Genomic DNA, 15,785 nt, shown 5'->3' on the forward strand with positions numbered 1-15,785 from the left:
ACAACCCCCAGTTCACTCGACCTGTTGGTTTTGGAGGGACACGTGAGCCGCCCCCGGGGTGCAACGAATCGGGACGACCGCCCGGGGCCCCGGCCTTTGCGGGGTGGGGGGCGCGCTTCGACGCGCTGTGAGTTGCCCAGAGCCGCGCACCCCCCAACCCCCATCCCCATTATGCACGGCCCTGGCTGCTGTGACGATGCTTGTCCAGGCAAACGCGATTCGAGAGACATCATCCATCATCACCCTGACAGCCGTGAGGGAATACGCCCGAGAGGACGTCCAACAGCGGAGATGCAGAGATGAGTTCAGCTCTGTCGATGGATCGTCGCACACCGCGAGAGCCTAGGAATTGGCGATGGATCAGTAAGACCGTCGTCCAGCAGTGGATTGACCACGGATGATTATTGATGATAGAGCGATTCTTTATGACAGGGGTGATTATCCAGATGGATGTGGGAAGATAAGAACGATTAGCCGGCCGGTGACGGCTCCGCTGCAGCACTGGCTGCCTGTAATCCAGCACTGTGAAGGCAGCGGCTAGGGTTGATGGATCACGCACACACACAAATATGTTGTTGTGAACCTCCCTTCAAGGTGGACATCGAGGAGGAGCCCCACCCTGCCTAGCTCGCCACGAGAAGGCAGTACTGCAACAACAACAACAAAAGTGGTCTTAACTTATTCCATCAGTACGGGATACAATGTTCCCCCCTCGCATGCGTGGGTTTTCTCCGGGTGCTCCGGTTTCCTCCCGCATGTAAATAATGATGAATTGGCCGATAACATTTGAGCATATAGAGGATCGCAAAAACTTGGCTTTCAATTCATGTTCTCCAGTTGTTGTTGTTCTTTGTTCCGATGTTTGTTTTGCTTTCGATATTACCGTGACCCAGGTCACTCCTGAAAATACAGCTCGACCCTGCTGTCGTGCGTTCTCACCTGGTTAAAACAAAATTAAAACAACAATGACGTGATTCATTAACAATGAATCCATTTGTCACGAAACCTGAAAAGTGTGCAGAAGAAGCATTGCGGGAGGAGACGCGTGCCGATAAATGACGTTGGGAGGAGACAGAAAGTGTAAAATAAGTGGATCAGGTTACGCTCTGAGAATTGTAGCTTGGGGCAGGACGCGTCAAGAACAGCGACGGAACGGCCGACGAGGAACAGGAGAGGAGATGGAGCGGTCAAATGGAGTGCCGTCGGTTATTGTGCGGGCGGATTGCTGCTGCTACATCGCGGAATCGAGATATGTGATGGTGGTGGGGGGAGCGGGTTGGTGGCCTTCATCCAGCAGTGGATTGACCATGGCTGGCTGACGTTTTTGATGATGGTGCTGATGAGGATGTTGATGATGGTGTTGATATTTGTTGATGATGGTGTTGATGACGGTGATGATTGTGTTGTTGTTGTTGATGATGGCGTTGATGACGGTGTTGATGACGTTGTTGTTGGTGACGATCCTACGTTTACGGTGCCAGAGGCAGGCCTACGCTAGCGCCGCCGAGACCATCGACTCATTGCGAAAGAATTCGAGATTTTTTTTCCGGGGGGCGGGCGGGGCTGAGCGGGGAGGAGTGGGGGGGGGACAAATCCCTTTCCTGTCAACCACCAGCAACCCACCACCACCACCACAAGCAACCAACCACGTCACGGCCGCGGAGCATACAGGCGGGGCTTGCTGCCCATACAGTGCAGTGAGAAGCACCAACCATGCATTGACGTAAGGGGGCCCTGTGTTTAAAGAGTACTGGTGGTGGTGATGCCAATTACAATGCCTGTAGGCTGACTGCAAGCATCGGCCATCCTCAGACGCGCATCATCAGCCATCATCAACAACAACAAACCAACAACGGAGGGGCGGGATCGCTGTCCGGATCAGCACCACGCGCCGAGGTGCAATTAGCGGGGGTGGAGAGAGCAAGAGATCGGTATCCATCATCATCGAGAGAGCGAGACGTGGTGAGTGTGCGTGTGTGCGTGTGTGTGTGTTAGTGTAGTGGCTTGCGCTACGAACCCGGCCGCCCGAGTTCGATTCCCACTCACGACCACCAACACCCAGTAACAAGTATCAGCACCGGTCCTGGGCCTCCCCTAGATCGACTCGTCCTCGAACGAGGTAGCTGATGCGGTGTGTAGTAAACATCGCCACCGGGGGAGACAAAGGCGGCCGGGCGTGGTGCTGGCCACCCACCCCCTCGTGTGCCGTGTCGGCCTTCATAGGCGCTCGCCAACAGCCCTTGCCCCACCAGTCTGTTACAGGCTACACGGGGGGTCTTTGTCTTGGTGTTCGTCTCGCTGCGTGCACCCACGGTAAGTGAAGTTCAATTGCGCGTGACGTCACGCGCTGGCGATCTTTGTCTTTGCATGAACCACGAAGAGCCGAAGGTTCCTCGCCCGCTCGCAGCCCTCCGTGTAGCCTTCACAGACCGTGTCTGTGAGCGAGGGGCAATCTGCGAAGGCCGGAACGCAAACAGCACGGTGGTTGTTGTTGTTGTTGGTGTCGCTGTGTCCAGCAACCCACCGCGCCAGCCGCCTTTGTCTCCCCAGCGTGCGACGTTTACACAGCAGGTGCTCGTTTGTGGCTGAGTCGACCTTGGGGCGGGCTTGTCTCAGGAAGCGGTTGAGATCATCGTCACTGCTGTAGGTTGGCCGTGAACGGGATTCGGAACTCGGGTCGCCGGCTTCGTCGCGCAGCGCGCTAACCGCTGTGCCACCGCTCCTCGTTAACGCTAACACGACATGCGTGATGCACGCATGTCGTGTGTGTGACGCACGCATGTCGTGTGAGCGCGGTGGCGGGAGCGGGTAGCGCTTTGCTCCGCGGAGGATAGAGAATGGCTGGTATCAATGAGTATAATTATTGTTGCGCGTGTGTAGACGCATTGCATACAGAACGGCGTGCTGCCTGCCGGCTAGCAGTATGTGTCGCGTCTTATGTATATGTCGACATATCAATCCACTGCTGGATGGTGGCTTCCAACGCCGTGGGTTACCCGAGCATACTTCACCACGGCTGATTAGTCAGTGCCAGGCTCGGTACGGTACAACAATCGTGGCTGCCGCGCTGCCCTTCTGCTGCCGGCTGTAGGAAGCCTGCAGCTGCAGCATCAGCAGCTTTGTTATTTTTCACGACGGTCGCCCATCCAAGCAGCGTCCAGGCGGGTTCTGCGTTGCGTGCGTGCGTTGATGATGGGGCGGACTGCGAGTTGAACTGTGAACCTGATGGACCGAGTGGTGATGTCACGGGGCCCACTGCGAGCCCACGTCTGCGGTAAAAACAAAAAAACGATTCAGCAGGAATGTTTGGTTTAGCGAGGTTGCTACCGCCCGTGGTGTTAATGGTGGTGAGCACAGCGGACTGGCACATCCAGAGGTGAACGGGTTCGAAGTGACCGGTTGGGCACCACAGCCTCCCTCCTGCTTCTGTCCGCGTGCGTTAATAGGAGCGCCAGTCAATGTTCTATTGGTAGGTCGTGCCCGTCGTGGGGTGAAGTCTGGGAACTCCCGCCTCTTCTTCCGAGACGACACGAACTAAACGTGCTATTTTACCAGGTTAAGCTCACTGGGCTATATGGCTATGTTTTTTTTCAGAAGCGACCTGGCTATCACAAACGATAGTTCAACGAAGTGGCTTATCATCATCACTTGGAAATTTATAGCAGCCAAATACTCTTAAACGCGTGACGTTGATTCTAAATATGAGGGGGGTGGGGGGGGGGGAACCGGAGGACCCGGCCACGCGACCACGGGGAGAGAGAGAGACACGCAAACTCCAAATATACAGCAGCAGGCGTCAGAGTCGGGATCGAACCCACGACGTCCTGCATACCAGGTGATGTAGTTAACATCTCATAGCCACCCCGGCACCCCAGGAAGTGTGGCGAGTGTGCAAGCGGAGCCCAAAGTACTCTCTTGAGGGTTGCGCTTGCCCCTCCGCCCGCCCCCCATCAGTGCAGCAGGGTACTCAGGTCCGGTTCAGGGGTACCCAAGACCGTTTCAGATATCATGTGGTCCCACGGTGGCTAGGAGATGTTAACTACCGCGCTTGGTATGCAGGAGGTCGTGGGTTCGATCCCGACCCTGACGCCTGCTGCTGCTGTATATTTGGAGTTTGCATTGTCTCTCTCTCCCCTGAGCGATCATTTGTCATAGCCAGATCGCTTCTGAAAAAGAGCTCTGTAGCTTAGTGGGGCCTTAACTTGTATCGCTCGCCACTGATGTTAGCCGTGGCCCCGAAGTCGGTGCAGGTCGTAGGGGTCATGACACAGTGCGCTAACCACTGCTCTGCCAGCTGTTGTTGGTATTTAACGTTATTATTTTGAATCTATGATGTAAAGCTCTTTGTCTGTTTTTTTGGTGTCAAATTACCGGTTGCTTCTGGGCCACGTTTGCTTCAATGCATCCATTGGGGTCAGTGATTCGTTCTCCGCCGTGCTTATTTCTGCACCGTGTATTAGTTTCGCGTCAAACTCGAACCCGCGTCTAACAGTTTTTTCAGTTTCTTTATTTTGGTATAGCCCTGTGAGCCATTCGGCTCTTGAATCGGGTGCAACCACAACAAGCAAAAAAACAAAAACACGAACAAGAAAACATCTTAAAGTGAGAGGAGGGCTCCTTGCCCTTAAACCATCTGGGCAGTTCACCAGCTTTGGTGTCCAGTGAGCCCGATGCTGATGATGAGGCGCTGAATGTGGACAAAATCTGCCCATTTTTGCTCGTTTGCAAACCCAACGCTGCTGTAATTACAACACTCCTAGAGAAGGTCGTGCGCAGGTGATGATTTGTGTAATTTTATAGTCTTTGGTTCTTCGGGAAAGTCATGCAGATCGAAAAATAATAATAATTAAAAGTTTTAAGTCAAAATGTGTAATTTAAATTTTATTTTATTTATTACTGTGGCCACGAGGGTTTCTGTTGTTGTGGTAGATGGTTGGAACTTTCAGTCGCGTACAATTCCAGTTTTTGGGCAAGACAATACAACAACCATTGAACGTCATCATGACAACGGCTTTGTCGTGTTCACAGTATTCGCTTGTTGTTGTTGTTGTTCACCTTTTGCTGTTTCCGTTGTTGTCTGTGACCCTGAAGACGCCGAGCCTCTGGCAGGTCACCCCCAAACCCTCTCCTGCTCTCATCGCCGCTGCCACTTGCAGTCATTGACAGCTCAGAGGCAAGAGGAACCGATTGGGGCCAAGGGAATAGTAGCGTTGAATAGGAAGGTTAGTTCAGAGTGAGAGGAGGTCTATCACAGGCACCCGTAGGGAGTCAAAGAGCCAAGGGGTACACCCATCATTACACCCCCTCTGTTATACCCTCTGGCCCCCACAGATCTTATTAATTCTTTCTTTCCCGCCAAAAATATCGCATCCAGTCCTCTGCTAATCCCCTTCTCGGCCACGTTTCCCCACCTCCTTTATTTAATTAATTTTGAGTGCGTCTCCGTGTCCTCGCCTAACCCCAAACGCGTCCAACAACACGACCCTTGTGATAATTACCCGAGCTATCAGTGATCGCCAATTGAGAAATCGGGATCCCACGTTTAACACTGCTGTTGAATGATTCGTACCCAGTAAATAGCATTGCACAAGGAGAATCATAGTACTCAGCGATTCTGTGTTCAGTGATTAGCGTTGAACAAGAACGAGCGAGTCGCAAACACGGACGCTCGTCCACAGCTACTAGCGCTACAGGAGCTAGTAGCTGTGCTGAGTAATTAGTAGCAGGTGGATCGCGCCGAACTGTCGAGCGATTGGTACTCCAGCGCCGCGCCGCGTCAACCCGGCGGCGGTGGGGGACCGCGAGAGCAACGGCCGACACAAACGCCTCCTTCTGCGCGGGGCCGCCGCTCGGCGCCAAGCTGGAGCCCCAACAACAACCCCCAGCGGCGGCGGCGGAAGTGTCGAGGGGGGAGGAGGAGGGAGGAGGCAGCGGCGGCCCTCCCAAGCCGGCCCCGACGGAGCTGCCCCCGCCGGAGCCGGCTCAGACCCTGGTGTTCGTGGATGCCGAGACGACGGGGCTGCCTGAGAGCCGGCCCCGCGCCACTGAGCTCTGCTTCATCGCCGTGGACCGCCGCGGCCTGAGCGTCGCGACGAGGACCGACGAGGGCGTGCCGCTGCCCCCGCGCGTCCACGACAAGCTCACAGTGAGGCGACTTCCACCTTCATCCCCCCCCTCCCCCCCGAGCGAGCTGAAATCACAACAGTCTGGCGACACGGTGTCGGTGCCATGACTGGCGCCGTCACCCGTCACCACCATTGTCACCGGCACCAACACCCGGGGCTCCCGACCGAACTCGTTTGCCCGCGTGTCTGGCGGCATCGGGCCTTGCGGCGGAAACATTTTTGGTCAGATCACATACAGTGAGGGAAAAAAGTATTTGATCCCCTGCTGATTTTGGACGTTTGCCCACTGACAAAGAAATGGTCAGTCTATAACTTTAATGGTAGGTTTATTTGAACATTGAGAGACAGAATAACAACAAAATCCAGAAAAACGCATGTCAAAAATGTTATAAAATTATTTGCATTTTAATGAGGGAAATAAGTATTTGACCCCTCTGCAAAAGTACTTGGTGGCAAAAATCCTTGTTGGCAATCACAGAGGTCAGACGTTTCTTGTAGTTGGCCACCAGGTTTGCACACAGCTCAGGAGGGATTTTGTCCCACTCCTCTTTGCAGATCTTCTCCAAGTCATTAAGGTTTCGAGGCTGACGTTTGGCAACTCGAACCTTCAGCTCCCTCCACAGATTTGTTTATGGGATTAAGGTCTGGAGACTGGCTAGGCCATTCCAGGACCTTAATGTGCTTCTTCTTGAGCCACTCCTTTGTTACCTTGGCCGTGTGTTTTGGGTCATTATCATGCTGGAATACCCATCCACGACCCATTTTCAATGCCCTGGCTGAGGGAAGGAGGTTCTCACCCAAGATTTGACGGTACATGGCCCCGTCTATCGTCCCTTTGATGCGGTGAAGTTGTCCTGTCCCCTTAGCAGAAAAACACCCCCAAAGCATAATGTTTCCACCTCCATGTTTGACGGTGGGGATGGTGTTCTTGGGGTCATAGGCAGCATTCCTCCTTCTCCAAACACGGCGAGTTGAGTTGATGCTAAAGAGCTCCATTTTGGTCTCATCTGACCACAACACTTTCACCCAATTGTCCTCTGAATCATTCAGATGTTCATTGGCAAACTTCAGATGGGCATGTATATGTGCTTTCTTAAGCAGGGGGACCTTGCGGGCGCTGCAGGATTCCAGTCCTTCACGGCGTAGTGTGTTACCAATTGTTTTCTTGGTGACTATGGTCCCAGCTGCCTTGAGATAATTGACAAGATCCTCCCATGTAGTTCTGGGCTAATTCCTCACCGTTCTTATGATCATTGCAACTCCATGAGGTGAGATCTTGCATGGAGCCCCAGGCCGAGGGAGATTGACAGTTCTTTTGTGTATCTTACATTTGCGAATAATCGCACTAACTGTTGTCACCTTCTCACCAAGCTGGTTGGCAATGGTCTTGTCGCCCATTCCAGCCTTGTGTAGGTCTACAATCTTGTCCCTGACTTCCTTGGAGAGCTCTTTGGTCTTGGCCATGGTGGAGAGTTTGGAATCTGATTGATTGATTGCTTCTGTGGACAGGTGTCTTTTATACAGGTAACAAGCTGAGATCAGGAGCACTCCTTTTAAGAGTGTGCTCCTAATCTCAGCTCGTTACCTGTATAAAATACACCTGGGAGCCAGAAATCTTTCTGATTGAGAGGGGGTCAAATACTTATTTCCCTCATTAAAATTCAAATCAATTTATAACATTTTTGACATGCGTTTTTCTGGATTTTTTTGTTGTTATTCTGTCTCTCACTGTTCAAATAAACCTACCATTAAAATTATAGACTGATCATTTCTTTGTCAGTGGGCAAACGTACAAAATCAGCAGGGGATCAAATACTTTTTTCCCTCACTGTACATGATTGTACGTGCGTACGTACGTATGTTGAACTTTGTACGGTGCTCGCACCGCTACACGCTATTCGACGCCCGAAGTTTCGCTCCATCACGTGCTAGGAGCTTCTTCGGGAATCACAAACACCACCGCGTCGGGGGGGGGGGGGAGTTCCGCGGCCGTGCCTCTCGTAACCCTCATGCGGTTTTCCGGACGTGTGACGTTTTTGCCCCGGCAGTTTTGCATGGAGCCCAACAAGGTGGTGGATGCGGAAGCCGGGAGACTCACCGGACTGACCAACGACATCCTGGCGCAGAACCGGCGACGCCCGTTCGACGCTCGCGCGGCACGGCTCGTCCTCGACTTCCTGGCCCGGCAGGCGCCGCCCGTGTGCCTTGTGGCGCACAACGGCATCCAGTTTGACTTCCCGCTGCTCAAGGTGCGGCTGCCACCGGCCGTCACTAATGCCGTCACCGGCACCGTCACCATCGCCAACACCATCACCGCGACCTACACCAGCACTGATGCCATCGCCAACATCGACACCATCACCAACATCGAAACCATCACCAACACCGTCATCATCGCCAACATCGACACCGTCACCAACATCGAAACCATCACCAACACCGTCATCATCGCCAATGTCGACACCGACGTCGTCACCAACATCGACACCGTCACCATAACGGTCACCAACACCATCACCAGCACCTTCACCAGCACCGTCACCATGGCCAACATCGACACCGTCACCAGCACTGTCACCGTCAACACTATCACCAAAGTTACCACGGTTACCACAACCGACACAAACGCCGTCACTAACGCCGTAACCATTACTCCACGCCGTTGTGCGCCAGGATGAGCTGTCGAGCGTGGGGGAGACGCTGCCGCCCGGCACGCTGTGCGCCGACACGCTTCCGGCCATGCGCCAGATCATGGCTCACAACTCCCCGTGGCCGACCCCCGAGTTGGCGCAGCCGCCCCCCGGCGAGCACAGCCGCAAGCGCAAGCTTCTGGCCCGGGGTCGTGGCCGGGGTCGCGGCCGGGGCTACGCGAATGACTACGGCTACGAGGACCCCAACTCGCACAGGAAGGTGAGCCGGTGCGGCCGCGGGTCTGAGCCGGTGCGGCCGCGGCTCTGGCGTCACTTTCGCGTCTCCATTTCCGGATTTCCAGCTCCGCATTTCCGGCTCCGAGATTCCTGCTCCGCATTTCCGGCTCCGAGATTCCTGCTCCGCATTTCCGTACCCATTGGTCAACTCAAGTCGGGCCCCGCTATTCATCTCATCAGGCTAGGGCCCCGAACATTCCGGGCCAGTCTCACTTCACGGGGTCACGCGAGTTCCCATACATCAGAACTTCCCTCCGCTGCCACCACATGTGCAAGCGCACACACGCACGGGCACGCACGTGAGTCCCCTTGCGTCACGACGTGCCGGCCGTTTAAACATTTCCACCCCGTGTTGTCTCTCCCGCCCTCTCTCTCTGCTCCCCACCACACCGCCGCCGTCGCCGCAGGTGGCGTTCGGCAAAAAGAACAAATTCCGTCTGGGCGACATCTACGTGCAGTTCTTTGGCCATGAGCCGCCGGTCGGCTTGCACAACGCGGAGACCGACACGATGGCGCTGCTGTCGATAGCACAGCACTGCGCGCCGCAGCTCCTCGCCTGGATGGACCTGAACGCTCGTCCCATCGCCGACGTACAGCCCCTATACCAGCCGGCGCCCCCCAAGGACGGCACCAAGAAGGAGGAGGGTGAGGAGGACGACGACGTCATCGTCCTCCTGTGAGCCGTGTCTGTGGCGCCGCCCTCTGTCGCTCCACCTTCGCCGTTTCGGCGGAGTTATTTTTTCATTGCTGTGTACATCTACCCTCATCCGCCAGTGGATCGGAGTGGGGAAAAAAGGTCTCTGCGCATGTAACGGAGCTTCTCACGGTTACGTGCACCCACCTTTGCCGAGCTGCGCTTGACCGGAGTGGTGAGGTACGGTAAAACAAAAAAACAGCCCACGACCGTACATGGCGTGGGGGAGGCCCTCATCCAGCAGTGGATTGACAAAAACGGTGGCACGTGGTTTTTGTGCAGTTCAGAGGCCACGAGGGTGGTTAGTCATCGTCACCATCATCAGCTATGATCAGTCCACTGCTGGTTGAAGGCCTCCCCAAGCCGTCTCCATCTCTCACATGAGTGCGATGGCTGTTCTTCGATTGCTTGATAATTGTTTGCGGAATCGAGCGACTCAAATCATCGGAAAGCCCCGATTATAATCACAGCCACAGGCTCGGTGGCTCGGTGGCAGTGCGAGCGGCTCGCAGCCCGAAGGTTAAAGTGAGTACCACTCTGGGGAAGTTAACAGCGGTTGTCCTGTGGAGGGACTAACCCCCCTCTATAGGAATGTGGAATTTCCACCGCTCACTTCGCAGAGCTGTAAACACGATGAGATGAGCACCAATGCCTTGATGCTCATTGGAGCAGGAGATCACTCTGAAACCATCACCACGGTCCTCCTTCTCAGCCAAAACGTCCCACTTACTGCTGGTTCGTCAACAACATTGCCTTAAAAATATATATAACAGGCGACGTTTCATAGCACATTACTGTTGGGGTCAGCTGCTCGGATTTGCTTTCTCCACGTGCTTGTATTACATGGCCCTTGTCCAGTTACATCCACTACTATTACCCTTGCATAGAGATCCATAGACTTACATAGAGACCCAAACACTTTCATAGAGTTATACAGAGATCCATAGACTTACATAGAGACCCAAACACTTTCATAGAGTTATACAGAGATCCATAGACTTACATAGAGACCCAAACACTTTCATAGAGTTATACAGAGATCCATAGACTTACATAGAGACCCAAACACTTTCATAGAGTTATACAGAGATCCATAGACTTACATAGAGACCCAACCACTTTCATAGTGTTATACAGAGATCCATAGACTTACATAGAGACCTAAACACTTAAGTAGACTTATACAGAGATCCAGACTTACATAGAGACCCAAATACTTAGACTTATACAGAGATCCACAGACTTACAGAGACTCAAACACCTAAATATAATTACATAGAGACACATAGACCACCATAGAGACCCAGAAACTTACACTTTATTGTAGGCAGTAGTTTCCTACAGTTTTTAAAAGTTTTGAAACTGCATATCACTTTAATAGCAAGCAGAACGGCTCTTGTTATGTATTTTAGAACTGTACTGTCAAATGAGTTGTTTTTTTACTAGACTCGTATTGTAGGTAAACATGTCGTTTACGATAATGGCATTCGTGCGTAGCGTCATATTTTAATAGCGGCGTTCACAACGCGTGTAATCGTCTACTGGTGTAACGATCGTGGTCTTAACTTGAATAGAAAACGCCTATTACCGTTTTTTTCTGGATTACAAGATGCACCTTTTGTTGCGTCTTGTAATCCAGCAGGTGTGTGTGTGCGAGCGTGCGTGGCAAGTGCACTCTCCACATGCTAACCATAGTGGCGCCGCTCCCCGTGATCTCTGTGTGTGTGTGTGTGTACGAGCGTGCGTGGCAAGTGCACTCTCCACATGCTAACCACAGTGGCACCGCTCCCCGTGATCTGTGTGTGTACGAGCGTGCGTGGCAAGTGCACTCTCCACATGCTAACCACAGTGGCACCGCTCCCCGTGATCTGTGTGTGTGTGTGTACGAGCGTGCATGGCAAGTGCACACTCCACATGCTAACCACAGTGGCACCGCTCCCCGTGATCTGTGTGTGTGTGTGTACGAGCGTGCGTGGCAAGTGCACTCTCCACATGCTAACCACAGTGGCACCGCTCCCCGTCAGCGGTGGCGCAGTGATCACCGCACTGCGCTGTGGACCCAGCGTCCCGATTTCGATTGCCGCTCACAACCAATAACAGTTGTGACTATTTTAACTGGTCCTGGGCCTCCCCGAGGTCGACTCGGCCTTGAATAAGTACCTGGTGCTGCGTGTAAGCATCAGCACTTGGTAGACAAAGGTGGCCGGACATGGTGCTAGCCACCCACCCCCTCGTGTGCCGTGCCGGCCTTCGTAGGTGCTATTCGCTACCAGCACTTGCCCCAAAAGGTCTATTAGGGATATCAGGGGGATTTTGTCTTGTGTGACCAGTGCATTCCCCATGTGCTGCTCTACGAACCTGGTGACCCGAGTTCGATTCCCAACTCACTACCAATAACAGTGGTGAATATTTAAACCAATCCTGGGCATCCCCTAGGACGACTCAGCCTTAAATGAGTACCTGGTGCGGTGTGTAAACATCAGCACTGGGGAGATAAAGCCGGCCGGGCGTGGTGTATTCGCCACACCACTTCCTCGTGTGCTACAGTGCCGGCCTTCATAGGTGCTGCTACTCGCGAACAGAACTTGCTCCAGCAACCTTTGAAGGCTACGCGGGGGATCTCTGTGTGACCAGAGTCGTACGCCTTTTTACTGACACCGGGCATGCATTCGGTGGTGCGTCTTACTTTCCGGAGCGTCTTATAATCCGGAGAATTCGGGTTATGCTTACGTTTCAGTTTTACCTTTCACAAGCACACTTTTACAAAATGCCTACAACGTAGCGCTATTTCGTTTTTTTTTTTAAGCAGCTTACACTCAAATATGGATTGTTTCAACGAAAATGGTGCTGAGCATATGTCGCATTATTCCATCAAGTAAGACAAAAATATTTTTTAAACAAGAGATTGATGATTTTTAAATCGGTACTATTTTTGACAGACCGATGTACACACACACACACCCGTATATATGTAATGGATTTTTATCACAATGTAATTGTGATTTAGCCGTGCTTTTGCTGTCTAATTGTACGTGAGTTAAAAAAAAAACCCCATATGAGTCATGATGCTTAAAATGTTGCCCAAACGACACCCGGCTCTTACGTTGTAGCGACAGGCTGGATAACGAATAGGGTGCATACTCAGCATGTGTGTATGGTCTAAGTGGAGTTTGCTTTCCCTCGGATCGGTCCCTCCTCTGGAGTTTGTTGCTTCTGGTGTGAAATTCAACAGCTGAGAATCTGACTATGCGCTGTTCACATTCAGCGGCTGCTCAGGATCCCCTCCTCGTCTTCTCTGCCTGCGTCTGTGCCTCTACCCCAGCGGTTCTCAGCCTCGGGGGGTACACGGACCCCTAGGGGTACACGTGGCAATTTCCCAGGGGGTTACGTGAGGTAATTTTCTAAACGTGCAAAATGATACCATACGTGAGGGTCACTGGTGTATATTCACCTTGTATGAATCTGTCAATATAAATTCACTGCGATAAAATGTAAATCCGTATGGTAACCTAGAACGGTATAAAAGACCTTTGTAAACTCCTTGATCGTAAATAATGTTGCTTTACAAGAGTAGCCAGCGAGCACGATAAAATGACGTCATGCGTGCAGAGCGTCTGTTACCAGGCTGTTAGGGATACCTCACAAAATGGACAATTGGTCAAAATATTGATGTTTATTATTCATACATTTAATTCACAGAAGCACGGTGGGTCAGGCAAGGGAGGTACTCGGTTGAAACAAAATTCAACTGAGTGGGGGGTAGAGCAGCAGCCAACCAAGGTGAGAACCACTGCTGTATGCTCTGTGCATCGACTGCGATGCACGTCTCATCCTTCTTGCTCTATACTCCTCCACTGTCCCCCCCTTCTGTTGTAATGTGCACTGATGCCTACTTTATTGAGGGGGGGGGGGAGGTGCGATATTGGCACTTAAAATATAAAAAAATCATTGGATCAATTCATTTAATTCTTGCCAAGTGCCCAGAAAATGCCTGAGATGTTCTCTCCAAACTCACGATGGCTTCAGTTTTAATGGGATGAAACCAGGAGGCCGTGACCTTGACGGGAACAAACTTTGAGTGGCGCACTCGAGTAGACCGGGCAAACGCGGAACGTCGTGAGTCAAGGTTGGCCCGGTGGTTCCAACCACACGCCAAGGCCGTGGGCCAATAGCACGTTTATCTTGGGGAGCTGCAGTGCCAGAGGTTTCATTCAAGAACCCGATTTTTTTAAATCGCTTTTGCCGCCTAGCTTTTTGATCGTTGCTCTATATTGTTTGTTCGTCTCGTTCGTTTTGCAGTCTTATTCAATCCGTTAGCCTAAATATGTAACTTTAGCATGTCGACTCATTTCTTAAATATTGTCCGTGTAGCTGATAGCCTGCAGTACGCGGCACGTTACAAACTAGTTACATTACTGACTAGCAGTTACCACAACCAAAGTGAGAGCAAATATGGTGAATGTGGCGTGCCAGGTGTGAAAATATCTCTTCTGGGTCGCTAACACTGACAAGACCCGACCTGTTTACACGCATATGCAAGTATCATGAGCATAGGAATCCATTTCAATTGCCTGGCCGCTGTGTCGTCGTCTGCCTGCCTGCGCATCTCGTGGTGACCGAGAGGCCCCGGATGGAGGTCTGTGGTGCCATTCGCTCGCTCACCGCCGGTCAGTCATCTCATTCACAGAGGGGGTTTTTTGGTTAGATCGCGTAAATATGAATGTGTCATTAAACCCACCACCACCCGCCACAGCCAAATAGGTTTGTCACGTAAACAAAACATTCCAATTAGCTACTAGTTCACTCTTAAGGATTAATCGCCTTATACCTCTTTTATCGCTACCATGGTGACCGTTCCCATGAACTTCACTCAATTATTGCTCCACCTGTGTTGAGGACTCTGTTCTATAAGACTGACGGATTCGTATCATCCACAGTGTGGTTAAACCACCACAATGCAGGTCAAAACAACACCCTCACACCCGCCCACTCACCAGACTGTAGGTCACAACACTTCCCTCACACTGCTCCACTCTGGAATACCTTCCCATCATCTCCAATCGCGAGTTCTTATCACCTTTAACCGTTCTAGAAGCGTATTAACTCTTCCCTTTTATAACTCAAAGTGCCGGTTTTTTTGCTGGAGTTTTTTTGGGCCTGTTCTCAGCAAATGTGATTTTTAAAAATATACATGCCGATCTATTCTGGATCCGTTCCCTGTGATGGTACGTGACTGGCCACTGTGGGCCAACTCTGGGAAGAAATGTATGAATTTGCTAAAATACGGCTCACGTCAGAACAGAGCTCCCAACATCCACTCGACTGTGACGAGGTGGCGGGGAGATCGTGGTAAAGCAAGCATTTGTGAAGCCATATGTGCGGAGCTTCGAATGGCTCTCGGTCTTTTTGCACGGTGGGTTTCCTTTCCGGGGTTCCTCGCACGTGAAGGCAAACTCTCGTTACTTAACGGGATTGATCAAACGTCCCAATGTGGCAAGACCCTCGTGACTCAAGTGAGGCTTCTATGTAAACAAATGAAGAGAATCAAGACATACATGAAATGATGACGTCGCTTCAAATCAAAGCAAATTAATTCCTGCAGAGAGTAGGGAGTTGTAGTCTCACGTAACGGTTTTTGTTTTAAGCATCGTTTTAACAAGCTGCAGTAGAAGCACAAAGAATGAAGTGCATTATTAGTTGATGTAGCGTGCAGTAATGCTTGCCACTTGCCGTGTTACATGTGCAGTATTTTTAACGTGCTGTATTCCAATGTACTATACTTTTTAATTAACCTTTTTTTTCTCCGTATTACGAGAATAAATTTCACTAACGGATTCCACGCGTGCCCTTTCTTTTGTGTGAACGCTGGGTAAGGTCATCGAGTCAATGAGATTGTATATTGTAATGGTATATTGTATGAGATTATATATTGTATAATGAGATTGAATATTGAGATTGTATCTTTCCTCCACCTTATACGACTGCCGAGGTTTGCGCGGTTGAGTCGCTGCTGCTGCTGCTGATTCACAGCTCTCCGAT

At 51.6% G+C, this 15,785-nt stretch overlaps 1 protein-coding gene across 3 annotated transcripts; it reads left to right on the forward strand.

The window, feature by feature from the left end:
• Positions 1–1,614: 1,614 nt before the first annotated feature.
• LOC116952211 (three prime repair exonuclease 2-like) lies at positions 1,615–15,580 on the forward strand. Of its 3 annotated transcripts, none has more exons than XM_076074142.1 (5): positions 1,615–1,962; positions 5,092–6,145; positions 8,174–8,374; positions 8,799–9,035; positions 9,460–15,580. In XM_076074142.1, the coding sequence occupies exons 3-5, from the start codon at positions 8,180–8,182 to the stop codon at positions 9,730–9,732; spliced, it is 705 nt and encodes a 234-aa protein (XP_075930257.1). In that variant the 5' UTR covers positions 1,615–1,962; positions 5,092–6,145; positions 8,174–8,179; the 3' UTR covers positions 9,733–15,580. The 3 variants fall into 3 exon arrangements, with proteins under 3 accessions (XP_075930257.1, XP_075930258.1, XP_075930259.1); XM_076074143.1 differs by lacking the exon at positions 1,615–1,962 and adding an exon at positions 1,969–2,571; XM_076074144.1 differs by lacking the exon at positions 1,615–1,962 and adding an exon at positions 2,619–2,643.
• The last annotated feature ends 205 nt before the right edge of the window (positions 15,581–15,785 follow it).

The sequence above is a fragment of the Petromyzon marinus genome, chromosome 46, assembly GCF_048934315.1.
Source record: "Petromyzon marinus isolate PM22_M1 ecotype Great Lakes invasive population chromosome 46, UKy_Petmar_22M1.pri1.0, whole genome shotgun sequence".
NCBI lineage: Eukaryota > Metazoa > Chordata > Hyperoartia > Petromyzontiformes > Petromyzontidae > Petromyzon > Petromyzon marinus.

Coding starts and splice junctions, on each gene's coding strand:
- LOC116952211 (XM_076074142.1), top strand. CDS start 8,180: ATGGAGCCCAACAAGGTGGTGGATGCGGAAGCCGGGAGACTCACCGGA. Junction 8,375..8,798: donor TTGACTTCCCGCTGCTCAAG/GTGCGGCTGCCA, acceptor GTTGTGCGCCAG/GATGAGCTGTCGAGCGTGGG. Junction 9,036..9,459: donor ACCCCAACTCGCACAGGAAG/GTGAGCCGGTGC, acceptor CCGTCGCCGCAG/GTGGCGTTCGGCAAAAAGAA.